Below are 12,560 nucleotides of genomic sequence, written 5' to 3' on the forward strand. Positions count from 1 at the left end.
AAAAGACACGGGTGGGGTAAGATATAGATTTATTTTTTTATTAAAAGTGTTTTTTTTAAAACGTGTAAGTGGGTCAAATATAAAACATTAGCTATACCATTAAACAAAGTCACTTTCATGAGCACTTAGAAATTAAGTTTTAGACCTTTTATGCAATTTAAAAAGGAAATAAATAACATAAGAAAGTTGGTATAGTCCTTCAATGTGAGTGAGCAACAATGTGTCAATGTCCCAGAAAATTTGTAGCAAACATAAAAGCTCTTTAATCCGCACAGCTCTGGTTGTTGGAAGTTTAAAAGCAAACTTGTGTTACTTCTCCATAGACCTATTAGGGTCTCTATTTAATTAAATATTTATTAGCTTTTAAATTATTTTTATAAACTGTTATTATAAAAAAGGGAAAGTTTATGAATATGAACTTTATATAATATTGGTCCCAATCACAAAATGTCTTATCCTTTTCTATGTCCAAAGTGGGTCCCACAAGAGGCCAACTATCACACCTAAACATGAGTACTTTAGAAGGATTCTGCTAGTTGTTTGTTGAAGCATTTCTCACATGTTCTCTGATCTAACTCATCTTACGTTAACAATAAATTGAAATCACCAAAACACCCTTGACTACAACAATGGACATGTATATGTAATTTTCCCAAATGTGGTAATACCCTTATCATGGAGAGTTCTTTCTATGCTTCTTCTAACTCAAACAAACAGCCTTAAGTCCTTTACCTAACAACATTATATATGGCCCCCCAAACTTCCCTCTCAAAGTATTAGTAAGTTAGTTATTCTTTCGAGCCCCGGCCAGAGGCCCAATAATAAATAGGCCCAGTCATCAGTCCAAAGTCATAAGGTGTTGAAGATACAGCGCACGAAATACCTTAAGACCCACACTCAATCCATGCCACCGATAATAATCCACCATGAGATATTATCTGACAGTTCCACGTGTTCACGCTAGGAAGCAGGGGACATCTCTAACCATCCCTCATATATAAAGTATCCGACATCTGATCTGACATATATCATTTAAGGTATGTCGGTTAAGAGTCTTGCATATGATAATATATGATCTGAACACATGTTTATAAATGAGACAATCTACACTTTACAAATTAGTTTTGTAGCGATGAGTTAAACTCAAATATATTCTTAAGATAGTATCAGAGCTAAATACTTATGTACATTGAATGACTGAGGATTCAAGTATCTAACATCTGTATCAACACATGTTAATTAAACTTGGCTATATTTAAAATGGGGACCATAGTATTGAAAGAAATTTATCAAATACAGATATGAAAGAGATCTACTCTTCATTTGTTTGTTTCTTGTGACTTGTTGAATGTTGATACTATGCATGTTTTGACAGTGATGGGGAAGACAAGCAAATGGTTTAGGAATCTTTTGAAAGGGAAGAAAGACAAAGACAAAGAAAAAGAGAAGGAAGATTGTGGAAATGGAACAGAAAATCCAACTACTCCAATCTCAGCAACACCGAAGGAGAAAAGAAGATGGAGTTTCAGAAGATTGTCAGCTTCTAAGGAAGTTCATGTTGCAGAATCTAGTGTCGCTTCTTCGGTGACATTACAAACTGTCACAGATTCTCAGAATTATCAGAGGAAGCATGTCATGGATGTTGCTGCTGCAGATGGTGTGATCTTCTTGAATTCTTGTTTCAATGGAGGAACTACAAGGAGTATTGAAGTGGCTGCTGCTATTAAAATTCAATCTGTCTTTAGATCCTACTTGGTATGTAACATCATGAGAAGTTAGTTTTCTGTTTCATTCTATTCTTCATGTAACTAGTATATTGCTATGTTTTTGAATATGTGAAATATGTGTCTATTAGAATTTGAGTTTGGCCTCAATTCTACAAAATCAACTTGAAAGGTGAGAACTAACCGCCACTCAGACACATTTTCATGTCGTATCTCATCTAATGTGTGACTCTATTAGCACAAGGCCCCGTGCTCAAGATTTGACATCAGGAGCATGACCTGAATGGTCTAATAGCAGGTGACCCGCCAGTTGCGGCCCAACGGTTCTTTGATAGATTATAACACTATCTTAAATTTTGAGTTGGGTTTATCTCAACTCTACAAAACTGATTTGTCCGGTAGCATTGTCCCGCTTATAAACATATTTTCGGGTCATATTGTACTCTTAACAATTTCGTTGTTTTTATAACAGGCAAGAAAGGCATTGTGTGCTCTTAGAGGAATAGTGATGCTGCAAGCACTAGTAAGAGGTCACTTAGTGAGAAAACAAGCAACTGAAACACTGAGATGCATGCAAGCTTTGGTCTTAGCACAAGCAAGAGCTTGTGCTCAAAGGGCTAGAATGTTATCAGAAGAAAAGGCTAATCAAAAGCATGCAACCTACAGAAAAGCCACAGAGGGCAGCTTATTCATGCATATGTTTAATGTAAGTTCAATTTTGTTGCCAACTATCTTTCAAATTATAGATTGAATTTTTCTGATTTGGTGTCCAGAGAAATGATGGTTAGTTGTTTGAAGAATGATAGAACTTGGTCTTTACAATCTAATTTTGAGGCTTTGTAGTGTAGGGAAATAAAATGAGAAATCTTCAATTCTAATTATCAGGTGAAGCAATACTATTAAGCTAAATATTATAATCAAATGTATCAGTATTGTGTCAGACCGATGGTGACACTCATCAGACACAGACACCAGATACATCTTATGTCTAAAGTGTAAGATATATAGAACACAAGATTGTTATTATTTTCATTAATGTTGGATGTGGCTTTTGTTCATCTAGGAAATAGAAAGAGGCTTAGAAGAGAATATAAAGACAGTGGAGATGGATGTTTGTGAATCTAAAGGCAACTCAAGAGGCAGAAACAACACTACAAATCATGAACACCATGGATTCTCTGAACACAGACTTTCAGCATATTATTCACCAAATGGTTCATACTCAAAGAAAGAAAACTACAAAGTATCACCTACACCATCCGCACGAACCGACTCAAGTCCAAAAGCATGCAGTGGATATTTGGAGGACGGTTCCTTCACTACAGCACAGAACAGTCCCTATTACTACTCAGCAGTTTCAAGAGCAGATGATTCAAAGCTTCCTTTTTCTTTCACTAGACAACCCTATGAAGAATCCATGGCCAATGAATATCCATTATTTCCAAACTACATGGCTAACACAGAATCATCAAGAGCTAAAGTAAGATCGCAGAGTGCACCGAAGCAAAGACCGGACTCATATGAAAGGCAACCGAGTCGGCGAAGAGCTTCTGTGGAAGGAAGAAATGTTCCAAGACCTGTGAGGATGTTGAGATCATCTTCACATGTTGGGGCCACTGCACAAAATTATCAATATCCATGGTCAGTAAAGCTTGATAGGACCTCAGCTTCACTCAATGACAATGACTGTGGCTCTACAAGTACAGTACTAACAAACTCTAACTATTGCAGATCTCTTGTTTCATATAATGTGAGCACTTAACTTTCTCAGATTATATGTTTACTCTTTTGTTTCATAATAATACAATATCTGACGAGGTTTTGTCGCTGCTTGTTTCGCCTGCAGCCTCATGGACCCAAGTGACTGACAAATAACAATGCACTTTCCAGTAAAACAAAGGGCAGATCCATTTTGCAGTAACTGCAACAAAAAGAAAAACTAGAGTTCTTCTGCAGAATCCTTCTTTTACACTTTAAGCAATTGGTCCTCACAAATCTAGAGTTCTTGCAAGGGATTTAATTATAGTTCCAGTTTTTGATGAGTTTCTTCTATGAATTGTGAATTACCATGTGAGAAAAACATATAAAGGGTTTATGAACTAAATCAGTGTCACTTTAAATTCCTTTTTTACCACTAGACGAAGTGAACATAATCGCTAAAAACTCCCGCGCACAAAGTTTAAACTTTGATGTTGGCGTCAAACCTAGCAATATCAACTTTTGTCGGTTGAAATGACTATTTTTATTTATTTTTCTTACATTTGTTATTGTAAAAACTTGTTTGTTTGAATATTATAAAACAGCCGGAGCGAAATAAAACAGAGTTGTAAAAAAAATTCATTGATAGAATATAATAAAATTGTTATTTCACTCAAATTATAGAATACAAAAATTAAAATAAGTGCTACAAAACTTCCACTCCATTTCATTTTTTATCGATCCAAACAACAGAACATGTCCTGAACATGTCCTCAGAATTCAGATACAATACAATCTACATCTACTGCTTTCAAACTTGCCTCAGCAATGATAAACAAACCTTGTCCATTGTCCATTCTCCATTCTCCACAACACCAGAATAGATTATGAGCAATCAAACAATGAATATCATTGCCAAAAAAAATGCAACTCATTGAAAGCTGATCATTTTGAAAACAAATAAATAAAACAAAAATATGAAGCAAATCTTGCCAGCAATATGTTACATTCCAAGGAGCCAACAAAACATAGGCACTGAAATTTCCTGTGAGGCTATCATTTTTATAAATATTCGCCAAAAATGAGTAAAGTACATTAAGCACGGGTCGTCTTTTCTTTGAACAAGCGAGGAACAACTTCATGAGAACCAATGTCCAAAACTTCTGGATCCCTGAAAATAGCAAATTAAACAGTCTCAAACTAAGTTCATGCAATCAAATGTTGAGTACAGGGCGCGCTAAGCACAAGAAATAAGTTCATAACAGCTAAATTTGCGTACAAATTATTCAAAGGAGACAAAAAGAAAACAAAACTGATCAAGTTACACTGATAAGTACATTTTTCGTTCCTATGAGTAGGAATTGAAAATAAAGCTGATTGTAGAAACCACTATTGTAGGGATTAACCCTAGCAATATTACCAACCATAAAATAAGTGCATGCAAAAAAGGATGAGAGAGAAACCTGCACAGTGTCTGTCCCTTTTCATTTGAACTGGGAATAAACCACAACTTTCTCAGCGAAGGAGACTCGAGTTGAACAAAGAAACCATCATTCTGTGCATGTTTCCATTTCCTTGACCCTTGGCCTTTCCAGACCTGCAGACACATAATGTCATTTAAGAGATATCAAGACTTTGCAATTCTAACTGAACGAGAGGAAGAGTAATCCATCTGAACCACACACTTTAATCGAAAAAGCATGACCTCCAATTGAATTTTCCGATAAACTATGAAATTTTAACAACCTATAGTGTTCTGTAAAATATTTACCCTTATTTAATGCATTAAGAAATCAAAAGTTACCTGCGGATAAGCAATGATGTTTTTAGCAGTCACTAAGCAGGCTGCTTGGGAGAAAGACTCCTCGGCATACTGCCTAAGAAATGAAAAGCAGCTGCTGTGTGTTTCTGGTGTTTCAAAGGCCTGGAAATGAAATAAGATGCGATAATAAAAATCAAAACCACAAGGGAACTTGGTTGAGCTTCTATTGATAACTATAAGCTAACAACAAGATAGACAAGCCCAAATGTGTATGTATATTTAGCTTACAGTTTATAAATTAGACAGAGAAAATTTAAAGAAAGGAAACTGTGATGAAAACCTAGTAAACCACAATGAAGACAATTTGAAAGTTTAATATGAAAATATATACCTTATCAATGTTCACAATTGGGGGATACTTATCGGTCTGTGTCTTTTCTTTGTCAGGAAGAAAGTAAACTCTAGCATCCACTGAAGAAGTTTCATGCCATGATTTTACAGCAGTTTCCATGGTCTCAACAAGGAACGATAACTTGTCTTTCCAGCTTTCTTCAGATCCATACTTTTCAGACTGCAAAGGGAGATCATTTCAATCCTCACTTTGAACAATTTTAAAATGATATTACATCAGCATACAGATAAGTGAATCTTTAATCACCTTAAATTACAACAAAAGTCACGACAGACCCAAAGTTAAAGGAAGCGGATAAAACAGAACTCAGAAAACTAAGGAATGAGATATAGTTTTGACATTCTGTTTTTTATGACTTTTTCCTGTTTTTGAGAATTTGATCTTCAATGTTGAATTTGGATGAATGAATGCACTGTTAATGTGTTGATATACTGTCTGTTTCTTAATGGTACACCCCTTTCTCAACTCTTATTACAGCTTTTGTATTTGTTATTTTCTTTGCCCCCGTGATTCGAACCCAGAACCTTACTTTAAGCGGTGAGCCAGGCTGAGTTAGTAGCAAGCCCTTTCCTTGAGTGAGGTGCTGGATTCGAATTTTGGGGAGGCAAAGAAAAGACCAAATACAAAATACGTAATAAGAGCAGAGAAGGGTTTTAAATTTAATTAAAGAGGCGCGGGTAGTAAATTGTCCTTCCATGTCAATTTGCATGTCCTCTGACAACTGTCATGTTGTGATGTCATGGCCGCTGCTTTGTTAAGTGAGTAAAATAAATTCCAATGTATTCCACATACTTTTCTAAGGGTGTTTAAAACAACCCCCGATTCCTCTATTTTTCCTATGTTTCTAACAATAATCTCAAACTCCAGTTGATTTTCTTACTCACCGGGGAAATTAAAATCAGAGAATTGCTACTCTTGATGTTTCTTTTGCCACCACTAATTGGCCACCCTGAAGCTTTTAATGAGAGTTTTCCTCTGTTGCAACACTTAATTGGTTGGAATTTTACTTTGTAAAAAGGTGATTGAGCAGAGACTGATAAAAGAAACCAAAATTATGGGTAATCAGTTTGGTTTTGTCCAGTGAAGGTTGACCAAGGAAGCAATTTCCTTGCTGCGACGAGTGATGGAGCAATACCAGAGGGACTAAAAAGACTTAAAAAGATCCCCCACTGATTTGGGGAAGGCACATGATAGGGTACCTAGAGAAAATTTGTGGAAAGCCCTTGGGGCTTGGATTGCATATATTTGGGTTGTCGAGGATATGTACAAGGGTACCACAAATAGCATGAGAATGCAAGACAGAGCCACAAAGGATTTCCCAATAAATATAGGAGTGCATCAAGAATCAACTTTAAGCCTCTTTCTTTTTACCTAAGTTTAGGATGTACTTTCGAACATGCAATAAAGAAAATATAACATATGGAGAGTAGCTCAGTTGCCATGTGTAGAAGACCAAGAAAAACTAAAGGAGAAAATATAAAGAAAGACCTAGAAGACAATGATTTGGATAGAGATGTGATTATATGATAGAGATTATAGTGTCAAGTCAATTGATCCATAAAGCCAACTCCCACTAGCTCTGTAGCACCGACACATCTAGACAGAGATGTGTTTGCGTCAGTGTCCGACACCGACACGACACACGTGATTACATTCAATTTATTCATTTTATCAAATTATTACCCGTGTCGACGTGTCGGTATCGTGTCCGGTATCCGTGTCTGTGTTTCATAGCCACCTAGTGGGGTAAGGTTTGGTTGTTGTTGTTGTATAGGTATTAATTTTTATCACTGGTCTCAGTGTCATTAAGGTAATCTTTGTATAATTTGGGTTATTTGGAGCTTTAAGTAATCTAGATTTGTTCAATATCAAACAAGATAGCAGCTATGTATGAATTTCATACTTTAGACTTCATTTGAATAAAACTTGTGCCTAGACTTCTATTTGTATTTCACCCTCCTTTTGTCTCTCTCCCTGAATTATCTTCTACCCTTTCTCATATACTCTTTCGACATAATATATTTTAATAATAAATAACAATTAACAAAAATAAATAAATAATCTTCTAGAGCACATACTAGTTGAGCACTATTAGGAATATAACCGGAACAAAAGGAGTGCTAGCAACACATACATCTAACACACCCTCTTCTATTAGTTAAAATTTATAAGGGCCCCACCAAAATTATATGTGACCCACATAATTTGGTGTCCCTTATGAATTCCAACCAATAGAAGAGAGTATGTTGGAATGTGTGTGTTCTTAGCATTATCCAGAAAAATTCTACTAACCAATTCATGTTTCAATGTATCTAAATGTTTGGCCATGTCAACATTTGATCTCATATTCTCCACTTCTTGAGCTCGCTTGCTATCTTTCGCTAGTTGGTTTATCTTCTTTATCTTTTTTGATACTTCTTGACTTTGTGGGTTATACTGCGAAGCGATCTGAAAGGAAGCTAATGCCTACAAATATTTATACAAGCAGACGTATCAGGATCAAAAACCCAAAATTTAGCCTATCTCGGAACAATAGTGATTTGTTCAAAATCCGCTATGCTATGGCCTATAGCCACTGTTTGACAACCTTGATCAAAAGTTTTTAAAAAAGAAAAATGTGAATTTTATTATAAAATGCCTACATCATCATATCGTTTCAAGGCCTCCAATATGCATCCCCTCCGGAAATGTCCCTGGAAGTGTATTCAAGTAGAATCACTTAGAAGTGTATTTTTAAAGGTTCAAACACTAACATTAAGAAAAGTTAAAAAAAAAAAAAACTTACCTTTTCCCATTGGGGTTTTAATTTAATTGTCATGTCAGCATCATCGAGAGCTTTGTTAAGCTTATCCAATTGCAGCAATGCTGCAGCACGGTTACTGTCGGACAACGTATGCACAGAAAATGGATCAGCATAAGATATTTATGATTTGGCTTGGCGTGACATGTACCACACTTTAAATACATAAATCCAAATCCACTCATTTTGCCCAAAAAAAAAAAATTTTGCATTGAACAATTAACTTCAACGGCATGTAGAATCATGAAGTATAGTTTCGAAACAACGGCTTCTACATCTTTAACTTCAGAAACTACTACATTTAACTTCTCTATGAATATTTATAACGATAAAACAAAATCGAGAAGCGCTCGTAAGCTAAAAGCTAATTAAAAATAGGCCGCGAAGTCTACTAATCTGCAAGGCTTCAGAACTGATAGAGGGAATCCTCTTTTACTTATTATGTAAAACAATGATCAAAATCCCTGCTTGGATAAACAACTTAACTAAATACTTATCATAAAAGTGCTTATATTAAGCTATTTAATAAAAAACACAGATCGAGAAAACCACAATGCGGAAACAAAGTAGCAGCAAAAACCGAAACCCAACAACTGAATCAAGCGGAAAACAATACCCAAAAGAGAAAAGGTGGTAAATTTGCAAGAAAGAAGAAAAGGGTACCTATAAAGAGTGGGATTTGAAGGGTCTTTTTTGATGGCTTGAGTGTAGAGTGCAGCAGCTTTGAGATACTTGCCGGACTTGAAAAACTCGTTTCCTTGATCTTTCAGAGACATCTCCGAACTTGATGCTTCTTTTGTTTCTGCCATCGATGATGTTTGTTTCTGGTGTTTTAGCTAGTAAATAAAGTTTTTGATTCGATCTGTTGCAAAGATTTTTTTTGTAGGGTTTACCCAATTTTTGGGTCTTTCTTAAACCTTCCCTTTCAGTTCTTGAATACTTTTTGCTTAGGCTAATTACCCATTAACCAGTAACGTTTTTTCTTGCGCTAATTTATTTTTGTTATTTGATTTTTTTTTATATAATATAATTTATTATATGCATAATTATATTAGTTAAGTTATTTTATTGTAATAATAAGTTGGTTTTTTACGTTATTCTTAAAGTTAACAAATGTGGCACATTTACCTTTTTTTCTTCTTCTTATTTTTTCCAATCTTTAATTAACCAATCACCCAAAATACATGTAGTTGTAAACAAAATGCATATACTATCATCCTAAATATAAAGTATCATTCAAAAAAATATAACGTTAGATCTTAATTCAACAAAAAAAATTTAAAAGGACCAAATTGTTACATAAAAAACTTAAAGAACCAACCTATTATAATTAAATAACTTACCGGACTTCTGATATAATTATGCATTAATTTGATTTAGGGGTGTTTCCGGTGCGGTTTGGGTGGTTTTGACGTAAAAAATCAAACGCAAGAGGAAAAAGTGTGTGGTTCGGTTGACTTTAAGAAATAAAACCGAGCCAAACCAAATCAATGCGATTTGAATTGGTTCAGTTGATTCGGTTTTTTTTACAAAAATTTATTGGGACATACATACACATATTGGTGACAACATAACTTTGTATTTAGTCATTTATGCGTTATTAAATAACAACAAAATTCATCATATTTGAATAACAATTTTCGATTTAGTATACAAAAATAATATTAGATAAAAGTGGAATAACAAAACATAAAATAGTAACATAAAGTAATATCAAAAACACTATAATGAAATAGAAAAAAAATAAGAGATGAAATATTAAAGAAGATGAAAAAGATATAGCAAAAAAGATGCGCTTAGATAAGAAGAGGAACATTAAAAACGTATTTGGAAGAGAGAACAGTAGAATAAAATTAATAAGATGAAAAAAGGAATAACTTAAAGAGATGAAAGACTAGAAAAGAATATGTGGTATGTATTTGAAAAAGAAGATCAAAAGAATGTCAATACCGCTAGGCAGGGACGGCCCTGTGGGTGTGCAACAAGTGCCACCGCACAAGGCCTCAAATAATTTAGGCCTTAAAATTACATATTGGCTAAGTTATTTATATATTAAATACTACATTCCATGACAATACAATTTTGATGAGTGGTCCAGTGGGCGTGCGAGTAGTTACGGAGACGGAATAAAGAGGTCTGCTCTCCGTTCGATTCTTATAGCAAAATCTTTTGACAATTTTAATATTTTAAATCTACAACTTAGTCTTATAAAAGTTCAATGACATTTTGAAAATATAAATTAATAAGTCTATAACGTAGCCTTGTAAAGGCTTAAATGCCATTGTAAAATTACAAATTAATCTACATATTAGATTAAGATTATTATAAATATTTTATTATTCTGTTATATGCTTTTTTAGATTTTAAAATATCATTTAGATTTAATACTATTTATAGAAAAACTTATAAAAAAAATTATTTTAGAATAATAAATATTTAAGTAAGTCAAAATTATTCTTTTAAATATAAAAAATAATTAACAATAACTTTTAATATTTTAAAAATTATCATAAAATCGATTTTTTTTTAAATCTATATGAAACAAAGTCTTAGTCTATTTTTTGAGTAAAAATATTTTAACAAATGATATTTTAAGATATTTCATATATCAACTCAATTATTATGATAAAATATAATGTAATTTTATATCTGGTTTAATTTATTATTTTTATAAAAGATAATATTATTTTAATATATATATATATATATATATATATATATATATATATATATATATATATATATATATATCATTCATATTTTTAATATTGTAAAAAGAAAAAATATAGTATTATTTATATAGAAAATTATATTTTAAAAATTAGAACAGGGCCTCCGAAAAGTTCGGGCCGGTCCTGCCGCTAGGAGAGATTTGAGAAGACTTAAACTGAAACCTTAAGTGTGAGGAAGAGAAAATCATTCGTAATCATAATGCTAATGCATAATAGATTTGAGTTTGGGTTCAATATAAGTTAATTGAAGTTTGGGGATGGTAACATAATGCAGTTTGGTTCAATTTGGTTCAGTTTGTAAAATACAAATCGCAAACCGAATCGAACCGCGCGGTTTGTTAAAAAATGACTCAAACACATCCGAACTAAATGCGGTTTTTTGCGTTTTCGGTTTTGCGATTTTATATTGGACCGGTTTGGTTTTGAACACAACTATTACACTTGCAATTTAGGCAGCCAACATCGCATCTCTGAGTTAAAAAACTCGTGAAATTTATTTTTTATTATAAAAGATAAATATTTATCTTTTATTTTAGTCAATTGAGGTGTTCAATTATAAAGACCTCTCTAAATAAGACGGATAGATTGGGGAGTCTCAACGAAACACAAATATTAATTAACCGTCTACCAGAACCAACCATATTAATTCATATAATATATATCATTATTATCATAAAAAATAGTATAAGATATTCAACTTCAAGAATTAAATAAATAAAACATCATCTTTGACATTCACAACTTATATGGAGAACGAAAAAACTGAGTTTTATATTATTATGTAAAATTAGTTGATATAAATAAGCTATTTTTTAAAAATATTTTAGCACATTTGTTTTTAATATATCCACTCCATCCAACCCACACTAACCTGTTGTTTTCTCGTTTGGTTCGGTCTAGGTTTCATCGCAAAAACGGATAAATCCAAACCAATTCATATATTTTTGATCGATTTGGGTATTGGATTCTCATGAAACCAAACCAAACCGGTCCACGAACACCTCTATTATAAACCTCTCCATGCATCGGATACAAGTAGGGTTGTCTCAAACTATTTGGAGGTTCTATTCTAATTTAAAAATTTGATCTCTCATATTTCAACGTCTCTCCTTAGGGACTAAGATACATATTGATGCTTTAAAATTGTAGTTATTTTTTCTTTTCTTTATTATTATAACAAAAAAAATTATTGAAATTTTAACAATCTTTGTCATGTATAATTTCTTTATTTATAGAGGAAAATGTATTATTTTGTAAGAAAAAATAATTTTTTTGGAACAATTCAATGTTAAAAATGAAGTGTTTTAGTTAATATATAACAAAAAAATAAAGTCCTAAAATATAAAAATATATCATGACCTTTTGTTTTTGTAATAAGATCTAACAAATAACTAGTGCAATTGCAATCATGTGTCTCTTAATTTTATTTATT

General features: G+C 33.0%; 2 protein-coding genes across 3 annotated transcripts; one reads left to right on the forward strand and one right to left on the reverse strand.

The window, feature by feature from the left end:
• Positions 1-692: 692 nt before the first annotated feature.
• Positions 693-4,026, forward strand: LOC131626653 (protein IQ-DOMAIN 19-like). 2 transcript variants are annotated; one of them, XM_058897490.1, is made up of 5 exons: positions 693-1,037; positions 1,376-1,755; positions 2,197-2,430; positions 2,788-3,474; positions 3,571-4,026. In XM_058897490.1, the coding sequence occupies exons 2-5, from the start codon at positions 1,378-1,380 to the stop codon at positions 3,586-3,588; spliced, it is 1,317 nt and encodes a 438-aa protein (XP_058753473.1). In that variant the 5' UTR covers positions 693-1,037; positions 1,376-1,377; the 3' UTR covers positions 3,589-4,026. The 2 variants fall into 2 exon arrangements, with proteins under 2 accessions (XP_058753473.1, XP_058753472.1); XM_058897489.1 differs by lacking the exon at positions 693-1,037 and having other exon boundaries at positions 1,236-1,755.
• A 90-nt stretch (positions 4,027-4,116) lies between these two features.
• On the reverse strand, positions 4,117-9,353 carry LOC131626654 (U-box domain-containing protein 70-like). The gene is made up of 8 exons (XM_058897491.1): positions 9,060-9,353; positions 8,382-8,475; positions 8,239-8,289; positions 7,889-8,062; positions 5,576-5,755; positions 5,227-5,346; positions 4,886-5,019; positions 4,117-4,593 (listed from the first exon to the last, which is right to left on the reverse strand). The coding sequence occupies exons 1-8, from the start codon at positions 9,203-9,205 to the stop codon at positions 4,518-4,520; spliced, it is 975 nt and encodes a 324-aa protein (XP_058753474.1). The 5' UTR covers positions 9,206-9,353; the 3' UTR covers positions 4,117-4,517.
• Between the last annotated feature and the right edge of the window lie 3,207 nt (positions 9,354-12,560).

The sequence above is a fragment of the Vicia villosa genome, unplaced genomic scaffold (genome assembly GCF_029867415.1).
Source record: "Vicia villosa cultivar HV-30 ecotype Madison, WI unplaced genomic scaffold, Vvil1.0 ctg.000316F_1_1_1, whole genome shotgun sequence".
In the NCBI taxonomy this organism is placed as follows: Eukaryota; Viridiplantae; Streptophyta; class Magnoliopsida; order Fabales; family Fabaceae; genus Vicia; species Vicia villosa.

Excerpts from the sequence above, each read along its gene's own strand:
- LOC131626653 (XM_058897489.1), top strand. The coding sequence starts at position 1,360 with ATGCATGTTTTGACAGTGATGGGGAAGACAAGCAAATGGTTTAGGAAT. Across the intron at positions 1,756-2,196 it reads CTGTCTTTAGATCCTACTTG|GCAAGAAAGGCATTGTGTGC; the intron begins GTATGTAACATC and ends TTTTTATAACAG. Across the intron at positions 2,431-2,787 it reads TATTCATGCATATGTTTAAT|GAAATAGAAAGAGGCTTAGA; the intron begins GTAAGTTCAATT and ends TTGTTCATCTAG.
- LOC131626654 (XM_058897491.1), bottom strand. The coding sequence starts at position 9,205 with ATGGCAGAAACAAAAGAAGCATCAAGTTCGGAGATGTCTCTGAAAGAT. Across the intron at positions 8,290-8,381 it reads TAAAACCCCAATGGGAAAAG|GGACATTTCCGGAGGGGATG; the intron begins GTAAGTTTTTTT and ends ATACACTTCCAG. Across the intron at positions 5,347-5,575 it reads CAATTGTGAACATTGATAAG|GCCTTTGAAACACCAGAAAC; the intron begins GTATATATTTTC and ends TTTCATTTCCAG.